The following is a 13,293-nucleotide window of genomic DNA, read 5'->3' on the forward strand; positions in this document are numbered from 1 at the left end:
ACTCCATGATGCTTTTCATCATGCCCTAATCCTCGTCTCAGCACTTAGCAAGAAGCGCCGGTAGGGATACCGGAGCAGCTAGTGCTCTTCTTTCCACCAGTGACGCTGTTGCCAGACCAGGTCCAGTTGGAGCAGCTACCCTTACCGCAAAGGATGTAGATGTCAGTACCCTTGGCGGCGACAGTACCCTTGACGTTCTGAATAGTGAGGCCAGTAATCGGGACACCGGTAGTGGGCTTGCCAGTGGGGGAGCCGTTCTCGTAGTCTTGCTGGATGACGATACCATACTTGGCGATGTTCTTGAGAGTGATGTTCTTGTAGGTAACGCCAGAGACGGAACCAGTGGCGCCAGAGACGGTCTTGATGCGGACACCGTTGTCAGAGTTGACAATAGTGTTGTCAGAGATGACGACGTTCTTGACTACGTTGTCGCTGCGACCACCAACGGAGCCGATGGAGATACCGTGACCGCCAGAGCAGGTTCCACCAGTGAAGTGGATGTCAGTACCGGAGTTGACAGCCAAGCAGTCGTCTTGGTTCTTGATGTTGGCGTTGGTGATGTAGACACCAGTGGAGCTACCAACATCAAAGGCGTCGGTGTTGTGGCCACCGTTGGTTACGTCACCAGCAGTGTTGTCGATGGTGATTTTGTCAAGGGTAAGGTCCTTGGCGCCGTTAACGGAGAAACCCTGGACAGGGGTGTTCTTGACGTTGAGTCCGGTGATGGAGGACGAGGTCATGGAGTGAGCATAGAAAAACTTGCGAAGTCAGCAAAAGCTCAATAGAAGTTCTTGGTCCAACATACCTTAGGCTTCTTCTTGCCACCGTTAGTACCCTTGCCATCCCACCACTTTGCACCGTTTCCATCAATGAGGTGGCCAGAAGCACCAACGACCTTGATGTTGGTTCCGGAAACAGAGATGAGGGGACCCTCCCACTCCTTGTAGCCGAATGTGGTGGTGCCCTGGAAGGTAACAGTAGTACCAGACTTAAGCTTTGTCAAGTCAAGAGTGGTTCCTGCTGGGACTGTCATGTCTTTGATGACAATGGCAGTGCAAGAAGCCTTGCCCTTGATGGCGGCAGCAGCATCGGAGAATGTGCAGCTCGCACGAGTGTCCAGGCTCGAAGGAGCAGCAGAGACGAGCGCGCCAGCGCTGAGGAGGAGGGATGTGAGTGCAAAGGCAACCATGATGAATGTAGCTTGGAAAGAGTGACTTTGGAAATGAATGTAAGGCTGTTGTGTGAGAAGTGAATGAATGAGTGACTTGATGAGGCTCCAAGGAGGTGACAGCACCAGATCTTTATACAAGAGCTTCAACGACGGTGGCACGTAGTGATAGGTGGGATAGGTGGGACCATCGGAGGATTCACACACGACTCGTAGTCAAGCTCGAATCCTTCGAAGCTTGTGACTGCTGGGCAAGGCTTGTCACTGCAGAAGTCCAAGGGTCTCCGAGAAATGAGGGCACCAAGCAGATGGCTCTTGCGCGGATGTTTTCGCTGCCTGCAACAGGTGGATCCACGGTACAGGTTGCTCCGCTTCATATGAATGAAACGACACCAGGACTTGATCGCATCGTTCACTTGTTCATTGGCGCAATCGCAAAGCGTCGTCGGCCACTTCAGTTTCCATTTTTGTAAGACTGGCCAAGCATACTTGTTGCAACCAAGCATGTGGTTCTCCCGAGGCTCAAGCTTTTGCATCGTGGGAACTCCTGTGGGCCAATATCCTATGTTTGTGTCGAGTCGTGCCAGATTGATGGTGAAACGAAATGGGCCCACAACTGGTCTAGACGCGTGGCGCCGCTGTCGTGTGGCGCGATCATGTCAAACGCCATTGCGAATACGCAACACACGGTAGTGGCGCCTGCAGCTGATTGATGGAATGTCTTCAGCCACTTGATGAAACAGCCACGCGATTGGAGCGATGTGCAGGATTCACGGAGAATTTTTAGAGTGGAAAGGGCAGTCGCATGACCTCTGGAGCGGTTTCCAAAGGCGAGGTGAAATTAGCGCCCGGCTAGCGTCCCGTCACCGAAAGCATCAGCGAGATCCCGCTGTTGCATGAACTCTCCCTCATCTCATGCTTACTTGCTTAGGTGCATGTTGGAACGCCTCTTCACTGTAGAGCTTCCACGTGCACATGATCAAAACAATTCTTAGCCACACTCGGCTTGCGACACGGTTCGGAATGTCACTTCTCAAGCCCTCAGCCCGCGAATCAGGATAGCACGGCAGGGAAGCAATTAGGTATAGCCGTCAATCTCGGATCTACCCCTAAAATTTACACCGCTCCAGGTCCTATGAGTAATCACCACCACCGCTGTTCTTACGGCCGCCGGACGAAGAAGCCTCGTTGTGGCAAGCCTTCTACGAACAGACCCCAAGCCATCCAGTTGCGCAGGAACACTATCGCCATCCGATGCACCTCTCTTCCAATATCCCGCGCATCTGCTATAGCCGTGTCCGCATCCATGATCATGAAAGCTCCCGTTACAGGTTTCATCGTATAGCAAACTAACCAGTCTAAATGAAAGCGTACGAAGTCAGTGTATGTCTCACATGCATTTCGTATAGAGGCACTTACCAGCGCACCAAAAGAGGTACAAGCAACGTGTTCGATAAACCTGCAGATCCAAGCCTTCAATCCATGGCTCCGCTACCATCTGCACTTCTTTCAGCCCATCGACAGCATTTCCGAAAGCACTTGCCAGGGCCGCCATGGACGAAAGCCGAGATTCTTCATCGATGAATCCTATGCCGATCAATTCGAGGCAGCGCCGCTCTACTAGCTCTGCGAACTTGTGCAAGTTCGCGGTTGGGATTAGGTCTCCAATGGTATACGCTGAGTCTATAAGAGCTGATGCATAGTACGCCATTCGAGTCGAGATCAGCTCTCCTGGCAAGTCTCGGATAAACTTTCTCGCCTCTTCTGAAATCTCATCCAGAGGAGACTGTGGAAACAGATTCACTCCGACAGGTAGATGAACATCACGACGTGCTTTGAGGACAACACCGTTTAGAAAGTCAGCTGCTGTAGGATATGTGCCTTCCAGATACACGTCGGTTTCCATTCTCTTTATCTCCAGTGGCAGATGAGCCCAGTTGTCCTTCTTGTATGTCTCGAACCGTTCCTCCAACAGACATCGTCCAATCTTCGGGATGGTCGGTGCTGGTGGTACGTCGAGCGTTCCTAGTGTTGCGAGAATGGTATTGAGTGAGATACTGTCGAAAAGAAGATTGTGGAAATGTGTGGCGTATTTTGCGATGGGAAAATTGGTTACCAATTCTGTTAAAGATAATTTTCCACGCAACACATCATTCGGCGACCCATTCAAAAACTGGATATCTTCATCCGAGATAGCATTCAGGTGCAGGTCTGCGCTGATGCTGTTGCGTATAACATCCGGATCATCACAATCGTAGTACAACGCAGCATGTCCGCAATCGTAGAGTATTGTAATTGGCGAACTAGCTGCGTTGTCTTGCGTTCCCAATGTTACTAGTGGTCGCGGCGTGGCATCACCTGTCAAAAATACGGTGTGGTTGCCTGATGGACCGGCTGCTTCACCATCGCGCGTCTCCCATATTACGGCGATCCGCAGATCCTCGAACATGTTTACGAAGTCGCCCTCACTATAAAAGCTCGGTGTACCCCGCGTCTTTTCGCTTGGAAGTCTCCATTCGTGTTGGTGTGTGGTGGAGGCTGCATTGATCGGTCCGCCTAACTTGAATGCAAGAAGCGCGACCAAGAGGGGGTGCAAGAAGTCTCCCTGAACGGGCTTTGGTGTAGGACGATCGAGCGAACTAGATGCCAGCTCAGGCGACGAGTACATACTTGCAGCAACCTTCTCTGCGGTTGTCGAGGCCGCAATCTCCACACTATCTGCAATTCCAAGGGAGAATGCGACAGCCTTTGAACTTTCCAGCGTTTGCGCTAAAACTAGAAACTTCTGCACAAGCGGAACAGCATTTTCCCGTTCCGCGAAGGCTTTTTTCTGCTTAAACGCCGACAGAAGAGTATCCAGCATATCACGCCGATACTTCAATTTTCTGGTTGATATTCCAGCCCCCTGTGGTCTCTCCTCCAGTATTCGGGTATGGCGACGACATGCGACTCTGTCTGTAACGGCACGCCCAACGAGGCTGGGAGGTACCTGGACAGCGGCGTGGAAGGCGTGTGTTCGTTTCATCTAGGATTTGAGCAACTTTCGCCGTTTGAAAAGGCTTTGTACAAAGCGCTCAACAAAAGTACAATCGAGCTACCGGCGCTAGGCGTAAGATCTCGAGGAGGCACACTGGAAAAAAATACTATAGTCGGAAAACCGCGAGATGAGTACAGCCCTAGGAAGTGAGTAAAGCTGCAGAGAATCCCAGAGAAGTAGATGTTGTTTTCTTACCAAGCTCTTTGACAAGTCCAGCCTCGCCTACTTGAGGCCAACAAGCGGTTTGAGACTGTCAAGCACATGGCAGATGTCCAACACCACGGTCAAGCTGCCGCTCTGCCCTCGTACCCACCCATGTGCCTTTGCTGTCTATAAATTCTGCTTTGCCGTCTATTAGCTACAGATCGGCAAATATTGCCTTCATGCTATTATTAAGGTATGCGACCTACTCGTGGTATGATCAGATGGCGCTGAGCTAGGCTGATCATGTCTTATCCTTGATTGACAAGATTGGATTACACAACGCTCTCAACAGTCTCGGGTCTGTGAGTTCGTAGTGGCCGCGATCAAACACGTACCTTCAATTTTCGCGCCTTGGAAAACAACCACCTCGCACTATGCCAGACGAAAAACCAACGGGAAGATGGTGCTATTCTTCCCATGTAACTTCCAGATTTCGAATTGAGCAATCGATCGTATCCAGTTAACGTCCGTCCGCGATGCTCGTGGCCCTTTATTCAAGTCGTATTTGTCAGGCCCTCGTCGCAATACCATCGTATGCGACACATACGTCAACGCAGAGTGTAGCTGCTGAATTTGAGCACGTCTCATCTCTTTGTCTAAGATCGGTTTGCGACAGATCTCAGCATACCTGGCAGCTTGAGTTGAGGAAGTGTCAGTATCAACGAAGACGAAACCATGTTGCGACATGTAGGCAGGGGTTACAGAACGGCTGCTTAAGTTCATTGTTCCAATCCTCCATGCAACGAACGCGGCCTCAATATGAGGAATGAGGAAGATGGTAGGGCGTTCGCTCGGTATGTCGGATGTGGCACAGTCTAGTCGTGTCTTCAAGCCACTCGCGACTTCAGAAAGATCGACGTCAGCGATGAGGCTTATCAGGGCTCGAGCGCAATGACCAGGAAATCCAGGTAAGCAGAGATGACTCATCAGGCCGAAGTCGCGTGCTCCAGTATTGATGAATCCACCATGCGATGTACGGAATTATAATCAAATGAGAGCACATGCGTACTGTAGTTTAGCCTGGTTACCTCCCGACGTGCGCTTGATCTTGGAGATTCTTCATTTGAGCCTAAGAGGCATCATGGAAGAAGACACGCAAGACTCGCTTGCGTAGTTGCTTCATGTATCAAAGTCAGCGACTGTTATCATGTAGCTCCTGAAGCTGCCTTGAATAATACGTTCGACTTGTAAGAGCTTTTTCTTTCACTGCTAATAGATTATCTGCCGTCCGAGTGGTTCCTCCAATAGCTTGCTGGGGGTCTGGTCGTATTTCGGAACTCGCTGCAGCTCACTGCCGATAGTTCTTCCGCGACAGACTTCTAGTGCGTACAGTTCGCAGACGTTGCTGTTAATGCGTTCGAGATGGAACCACCGGAAAAGTATGTAAGCATCGAAATAAAGCCGGAAGATCGTCTGCGCGTCGAAGAAGTGGGTTTGTACAGCCTTTGAACCAGGCGATCGGGCTTTTGTTCTACCGTCATCAAAGGCCTCCCCTTGAACGGAAACCGTGGGTTTGTCATCAGCTTACCCGATAGCTCGATTTGCAGGCCCAAAGGCGAAGAGAATAGGGTTGCCGTACTAGGCTAAATCAATCAAGGCTCAAACGTCCATTGCGCGTTCGCACATGGCGTTCATCTTCAATGTCAGCCCTGCGGCGTCAATGCGACATACTGGTAAACTCCGACCTAAGTATCATGTTCAGATCAGGGCAGCAATCGGATGCGACGGGCGCCGCTGTAGAAAATCAAAGGGCACTCTAGACGAAACGAAGAAGACAAGGAAGGACCGACTTCTATACACTAGTAAATAAACTCAGCGCTTGGACTTGGTTAAATTACCCACACCCCAGGAACATCAACGCTTCGGTCCGTATACGTCTGGGGAGTACTGCGCAAACTGGGCTTGGAAAATGATTGGCGTGTGCCAAAGTCAAGAGCTATTCGCTGTTTCGAGTCAACGTTGCGGCCAAATGTTAAGCTTTACGGCTTGGACACCGACGAAAGACCATCAGCTATAGGGCAGTGGCCAATATGAGAAGTATGTAAGAGCCGCGACCTCTTCAGATAGTGCTTCAATCATCACTCGCACATCCTGCAAGTTTCCCTTCAACCTCTTGTTTGAATTTTTTTGGCTACTAGCCGTCCTCTCATTTCGAAATGCGTGTCTCGAACGCTGCCGCTCTTTTCTCTTTGGCCTCTTTGGCTCAGGCTGCTCCAGCCATTCATAACCACAAGCATGCTCACCCACGTGATGTTGGCTACGGTAGTGGCGTGAAGTACCAGTCTGGTATCTTCTACGTCAACTGGGCTATCTATGCGCGTCAGCACTTCGTCACCGATCTCCCAGCCGACAAGTTGACCAAAGTCAACTACGGCTTTGCCAACGTGAACAACCAGACCGGAGAAGTCTTTCTCACCGACGAGTGGGCTGACATTCAGTTCGGTTACCCAGGAGACGTTGCCACTAACGGCACTCAATTGCTTGGCAACTTCAATCAGCTGTTCAAGCTCAAGCAGCAGAACCGCAACCTGAAGGTCATCCTCTCGGTCGGTGGCTGGAGCTACAGGGCCAACTTCAAGCCCGCCCTCGCCACCGAGGCGGGCCGCCAGAAGTTCTGTGACAGTTCTCTCACGCTCATCCAGGATCTGGGAATCGACGGTCTTGACATTGACTGGGAGTACCCAGAGGATGAGACTGATGGTGCCAACTTGGTTGACACCTTACAACGCTGCCGCAGGGTATGTATTCATTTTCAAAACCTTTACTGTCCACCAAGTTAACATGTCTTCAGACGTTCGATGAGTACGCGATAGTTAACGCGGCGGGTTACCACTTCGACCTTGGTATTTCTGCCCCTGCTGGTCCTTCGCGCTACACAGTCATGCCTGTTGCCGAAATGGACCCATACGTTGACAACTGGAACCTGATGGCTTTTGACTACCAGGGCCCTGGCTTCTCCAACTTCACTGGTCATCTCAGCAACGTTTACCCCAGTTCCAAGAACCCCAGGGCTACAAATGGCTGGGATGTTGTCACTGAGGACTTCGTCCCCTTCAACACCAAGGAAGCCATCGACTACTACAAGGCTAATGTTGCTTCGCCCAGCAAGATTCAGCTCGGTATGCCTCTTTACGGCCGCTCTTTCGCCAACGTTGTCGATCTGAGCAAGGAACAACGTGGTTTGGGCCAGAAGTTCAACGGATCTGGTGACGGTACCTGGGAGCCTGGTACTCTTGACTACAAGGTTCTTCCCCAGAACGGCAGCAAGGTATACCACGACAAGGAGACTCTGGCCGCCTGGAGCTGGGACCCAGTTCGCAAGCAGATGGTTAGCTTCGACACACCCAAGGTTGCCTCATGGAAGACCGATTACCTCATGCAAGAGGGTCTCGGTGGTGCCTGGTGGTGGGAGTCATCTGGCGATTTTCCCGTTACTGATGACAAGAGCATCGTCGCCACTGTTGTTAACAAGCTTGGTGGTGAAGCAAACTTCAGGCAGAGCTGGAACAACCTTTACTACCCCAAGTCGAAGTACTACAACATCCGCCCTGCGGTGAACTCGACTATTACAATCACCTTTTAGGTAGTGAGTCCGGCGTCCTCAATCAGTCAACTCAAAGCCAGCCGATAATTATTTTCTACACAACTACAATTTAGTAGAACATTTTACTTGCAATATTGTCGCAAGGGCTTAATGCAAGAGATGCACGTGATGCGAACTCACGAGCAACTCGTACAATGAATATCTCAGCTTCCACTGTGACCATATACTGCCTATTGTTCTATAATCTCGGAAGTTCAAATCATCATGCCTCTCCTGTTTCACTCTAACATCTCCCTACAATCCTCTCCTGTACGCATATGATACCCAGGATTATCAAACAAGCCTGTCGTGAGCACCTGTCCTTGAAGCTCCAGCCGCTGCAGCGGATTTCCTGATAATATCATAGGGAAGGTCTGGCAAGATACACCGATGAAGGCGTAAAGGCCGAAGCAATGAACATGAGTATATCACCATCAGGCAGACTAATGATATTCTCCTCCATGTTGACAATGACCAGATCATCGGGCTTATGCATCAATGTATGTTCACCGCTTTTACCGAAAGCTTCCAGTATAACGGGGAGAAGTTCGGAGGCCCAGAGTGATTAAAATGTCTTGAAACAAGAAGACAGAGGTTGGCCTTATGGCCACTGGTAAGTTGTCACTTACTGTGCACAGAAAAGATGAGTGCACATGATCAAATGCTAGACGCTCGGTCTTCCGTGTACGCCTTATGATCAACTCTGAACTTGGTGACTATGTTCATTACGGTAAGAGTATCGTGATACTTAATTGCTAGGGGTGTTCTTCATTGAATGATTTAGATCTGGTGGAGGGTGTATGGCGGCGAAGAGCAAGACGTGATGGTCCACGACGTCATCCCTGCCAGCTACTGATCTGAAAAGTGCGGCTCAGATCGGACCCACTTCCCAAGTAAGCAACACCTGTCTGTCCAACCCCACCAACATGAATGCCATTGTGTTCCGCTGTTCCAGTCTTCTCAGGAACCAATACAAGCCATCTGGACTCAACAGTATTCGGATCTACTCACCTGCGACGAGATTGGTGAGCAGCATGTCGCAGCCTGTGCGACCGCGGCGGTTCGCACCGTTGGATCCCGCGAAAAGGATGGATGGAGATGAGAGGCCATTATTGAAGGGAATCGTCTTTGATGTCGACGGCACATTATGTAAGTTGTCCAATGGTGTGTGCGATACATAATTTCATGTACTAATTAACTGGGAAAAAAGGCTTACCACAAAACTACATGTTCGCGGAGATGCGGTCAGCGCTGGGTATTGAGAAGCCAACGGACATTCTGGACCACGTCTACTCACTGCCCGAGAGTGAGCAAGAAGAGGCACAGGAAAAAATTCGTGACATTGAACGCACGGCAATGAAGTCGCAACAGCCGCAAGCTGGCCTTGTGGAGCTCATGGAGTACCTAGATTCTCGTGGCATCAAGAAGGGCATCTGCACACGCAACTTCGATGCACCTGTCACTCATCTCCTTACCACCTTTCTACCGACATCAGAATTCAGCCCTGTTGTAACGCGGGAGTTCAGGCCCCCAAAGCCTGATCCGGCGGGAATCCTGCACATTGCGAAAGACTGGATGCACGAAGACGGAGGAAAGAGTTTGATCATGGTCGGCGACTCGATTGACGATATGACGGCGGGTTATCGTGCTGGAGCCGCGACTGTGTTGCTGGTCAACGATGTCAATAAGCATCTTGCTGAGCATCAGCATACTGATCTCGTCGTCAAGCGGCTGGATGATCTCATCAACGTTCTAGAAAATGGATTCGAAGGACGCGTAGAGGCCGACGAGGAGATTGCAGACGCAAAGAAGCAAGTGGAGGAAGCTGTTAGTAAGAATTGAGACGCGATATGAAAGAACAAATTCCATCACGATTCTTCACATGGCAACGTACTCTCACAGCTCCTGCCGGAGTGTTATTGCATCGGTCACTGCAGCAACTGTGTCGCATTTGTGGAACCATGGCATGTACATACGCAAGCGCAAGCGCGATGCAACAAGACTGACGGGTGATACAGCCTATCATGTCATGCTCACGGTAGTGGGCTACCACGCTGCGGGCACTGTTGACACAAGCGACCTTGTTCTAGGGCTGCTTGCAGGCCGAACTGCAAACAAGGTGCGGCGCAAGCCGCCCGTCGGAACCCCACGCCACTAACCACTCTCGCCTTGACATGTCCGCCAACACCAAGAAGCTCTGACAAGCATTCCTGCGCCGCAGAACATCCAGGACACTTGATCTGAGACTGGCAACCACTCCATATCTCTTTCTGCCCCTGTATGCGTGTTCCGTATGCACACATTCAGTTCCCTACGGCCAGATATGGGACCGATCCGCACAATGTCACCGCATGTTATTATACATATAGCCGGTTCACGCATGCGCCGATCTTCATGCATATTCTAGGCCGATCAGCACCGCCGAATGACCAGCGATGTCGACCCCGTCCACGACGAGGAGCGTTTTGGGATTTTGGCCATGCTCGGAGAGATGGTAAATAAGGAAGGTGCCTGGCGCTGTTCGAACGCGGCACGGTGCTTCTAAAGCCGCAATGACGATCATGTTGTCGAAGCAAGGGCCGCCAGCCATCATGCTGATCCCGGTATCCGCCTGCATATGTACTTGAAACAACTGGGCGGCGAGCGTGTTTATATTGAAAGTCTTAATCCCCGTGTCTTGGCAGATCCGACTATAATTGAGCTTGCCGTAGTCTCGATCGCGGTTTCCACCCTCACTCATCACTCTTGTTGCCAAGCTATCGGGGTCCAAGCATAACCTCGAGCCCTTGCTTCTTCTGCCTTGTCACCCCCCAATCCACACGACCAGTGTCGCTAGCCAGCATGAGGTATACTGCCACCTTCACGGGCGTACTGGCTGTCGCTGGTGTCAGCGCGTGGTCAGTATCCACTCCTTTCCACATCGAGGGCAACGAGGTGGTTGAACACCTCCATACTGTGCCCGAGGGATGGAGAGAGGTCGGTGCTCCAGCCCCTGAGCATAAGCTCCATTTCCGCATTGCAGTGCGATCGGTGAGTAGTTGCGACAGCAAGGATTTCAGGCCCTCACGCCTTGGAATCATGAATCGAGATGCTGACCATGACAGGCCAATCGCGACCTGTTTGAAAGGACGCTCATGGAGGTTTCAACTCCTAGCCACCCTCGCTATGGTCAGCACCTAAAGCGAGACGAACTGAAAGATCTCATCAAACCAAGAGCCGACTCGACTGCGAGTGTGCTTACTTGGCTCGAGCAATCCGGTATCGAAGCGCGAGATATCGAGAACAAGGGAGAGTGGATCAACTTTCTCGCATCCGTGAAGCGCGCCGAGCAGATGATGGGTACCACGTTCAAAACCTACCAGAGTCAAGCGCGTCCTGCACTCAAGAGAACTCGCTCATTGGGGTACTCTGTACCCCTCGAGGTCCGTAGTCATATCGATATGATCCAGCCCACTACTCGCTTCGGTGAGATCCGCCCAGAGTTTAGCCAGGTTCTAACGCAAGACGTCGCTCCTGTCTCGGCACTTGCTGTCAATGCCACATGCAACTCGAGGATCACGCCCGATTGTCTCGCAGATTTGTACAACTTCAAGGACTACGATGTCAGTGACAAGGCCAATGTGACAATTGGAGTGAGCGGCTTCCTCGAGCAGTATGCTCGGTTCAATGATCTCGACCTGTTCACCCAAAGATTTGCTCCCAGTCTTGCGGGTAAAACTTTCGAAGTTCAGTCTGTAAATGGTGAGATACAGTCGTTATTACCTCGTTGTAACCAACTGACGATTTCAGACGGACCGTTCCCCCAGAACTCAACGGCCAACAGCGTGGAGGCTAATCTCGACATCCAGTACACAGCAGGTTTGGTGTCGCCCAAGATCTCGACCACCTTCTTCACTGTTCCAGGACGAGGACTTTTGATCCCTGACCTTGATCAACCTGATGAAGATGAAAACAGCAATGAGCCCTATCTAGATCTCTTTACCTATCTCGTTGGGCTTGAGGATGAGGAGTTGCCTCAAGTACTAACGACATCGTACGGTGAGACAGAGCAGAGCGTTCCTGCGGAGTACGCCAAGAAGGTTTGTGATTTGATCGGCCAGCTTGGTACTCGTGGTGTCTCAGTTATCTTCTGTAAGTTTTCCAAGCATTTTCCAATTTGGAGTGTGGCTTCATGAAGATCTGGGGCAATGTGTGCTAACAATACCCAGCCAGCGGTGACACTGGTCCAGGATCTGCCTGCCAGAGCAACGACGGCAAGAACGCTACCCGTCTCCAACCAATCTTCCCAGCTTCATGCCCTTACGTTACTTCGGTTGGTGGTACTTTCGGAGTGGAACCAGAACGTGCTGTTGGGTTCTCTTCCGGTGGCTTCTCTGATCTCTGGCCACGCCCGTCGTACCAAGAGAAGGCAGTTTCTGACTACCTTGGTAAACTGGGCTCGCAGTGGGAAGGTTTATACAACATCAACGGACGAGGCTTCCCAGATGTCGCAGCTCAAGGTAACAAACTCTTTTCTGCAATATGCCATATACCTAAAGCTAACTCTTATAAAGGTCAAGGATTCCAGGTTATCGATAAGCTTCGTCTGTCATCTGTTGGAGGAACCAGCGCTTCAGCGCCTGTCTTCGCTTCAGTCATTGGACTTCTGAACAACGCTCGTTTAGCAGCTGGTATGCCTTCGTTGGGCTTTTTGAACCCTTGGATCTACGAGCAAGGCTACAAGGGCATGAACGATATTGTCGAGGGAGGCTCGCGTGGATGCACTGGTCGTTCCATTTATTCCGGGCTTCCCACGCGACTTGTGCCTTACGCTTCCTGGAATGCGACTGAAGGCTGGGATCCTGTCACCGGCTACGGTACGCCCGACTTTGAGCAGATGCTTCGCCTGGTAACTGCGCCACAATATGGTGTACGTCGCGTTCGCCGTGGTGCTCTCCGTGGAGAGGCTTGAACCTATAACCACTGTGGATCAGGCGAAAGCCATCGAGTGTTTCCTGGCATATCCAACGCTGGCTGAAAAGGAGGGCTCTATCTAGAAATCGCACTATTGATGAAACCCGATGACCAGGCCAAGAGAATAACGTTGAACTGCTGACAATCATAATGTGTGAAGTGTTCTGCTTGTGTGAGAGTGCTACCTTTTCCGGATGCGCCACGACTGCCGCGCGAACGCCAACGCCAATGCTGACATTTTCATCAACTCTGAATGCACCACACACCACGTCCCTGCCATTCTCTTTCCTCAATTTGTCGCCCGAAACGTATTGAACCGGACGTAGAGGCCTGCAGATTCGAGTGACC

At 51.1% G+C, this 13,293-nt stretch overlaps 5 protein-coding genes across 5 annotated transcripts; 3 read left to right on the forward strand and 2 right to left on the reverse strand.

Moving 5' to 3' along the window:
• Positions 1 to 44: 44 nt before the first annotated feature.
• On the reverse strand, positions 45 to 1,189 carry AA0111_g10298 (Polygalacturonase; the record flags this gene model as incomplete). Its single annotated transcript, XM_028644031.1, has 2 exons — positions 45 to 758; positions 806 to 1,189. 2 exons carry the CDS (start codon positions 1,187 to 1,189, stop codon positions 45 to 47), a joined length of 1,098 nt encoding a protein of 365 aa, XP_028502093.1.
• Positions 1,190 to 2,329: 1,140 nt separating this feature from the next.
• Positions 2,330 to 4,031, reverse strand: AA0111_g10299 (hypothetical protein; the record flags this gene model as incomplete). The annotated part of the gene is made up of 2 exons (XM_028644032.1): positions 2,330 to 2,526; positions 2,588 to 4,031. 2 exons carry the CDS (start codon positions 4,029 to 4,031, stop codon positions 2,330 to 2,332), a joined length of 1,641 nt encoding a protein of 546 aa, XP_028502092.1.
• Positions 4,032 to 6,565: 2,534 nt separating this feature from the next.
• Positions 6,566 to 7,992, forward strand: AA0111_g10300 (Endochitinase; the record flags this gene model as incomplete). The annotated part of the gene is made up of 2 exons (XM_028644035.1): positions 6,566 to 7,147; positions 7,201 to 7,992. 2 exons carry the CDS (start codon positions 6,566 to 6,568, stop codon positions 7,990 to 7,992), a joined length of 1,374 nt encoding a protein of 457 aa, XP_028502065.1.
• Positions 7,993 to 8,918: 926 nt separating this feature from the next.
• On the forward strand, positions 8,919 to 9,834 carry AA0111_g10301 (hypothetical protein; the record flags this gene model as incomplete). The annotated part of the gene is made up of 2 exons (XM_028644036.1): positions 8,919 to 9,141; positions 9,203 to 9,834. 2 exons carry the CDS (start codon positions 8,919 to 8,921, stop codon positions 9,832 to 9,834), a joined length of 855 nt encoding a protein of 284 aa, XP_028502064.1.
• A 999-nt stretch (positions 9,835 to 10,833) lies between these two features.
• AA0111_g10302 (Tripeptidyl-peptidase) lies at positions 10,834 to 12,943 on the forward strand (the record flags this gene model as incomplete). Its single annotated transcript, XM_028644037.1, has 5 exons — positions 10,834 to 11,022; positions 11,097 to 11,733; positions 11,782 to 12,123; positions 12,201 to 12,491; positions 12,546 to 12,943. 5 exons carry the CDS (start codon positions 10,834 to 10,836, stop codon positions 12,941 to 12,943), a joined length of 1,857 nt encoding a protein of 618 aa, XP_028502067.1.
• Between the last annotated feature and the right edge of the window lie 350 nt (positions 12,944 to 13,293).

This window comes from Alternaria arborescens, assembly GCF_004154835.1.
Source record: "Alternaria arborescens strain FERA 675 chromosome Unknown contig_34, whole genome shotgun sequence".
NCBI lineage: Eukaryota > Fungi > Ascomycota > Dothideomycetes > Pleosporales > Pleosporaceae > Alternaria > Alternaria arborescens.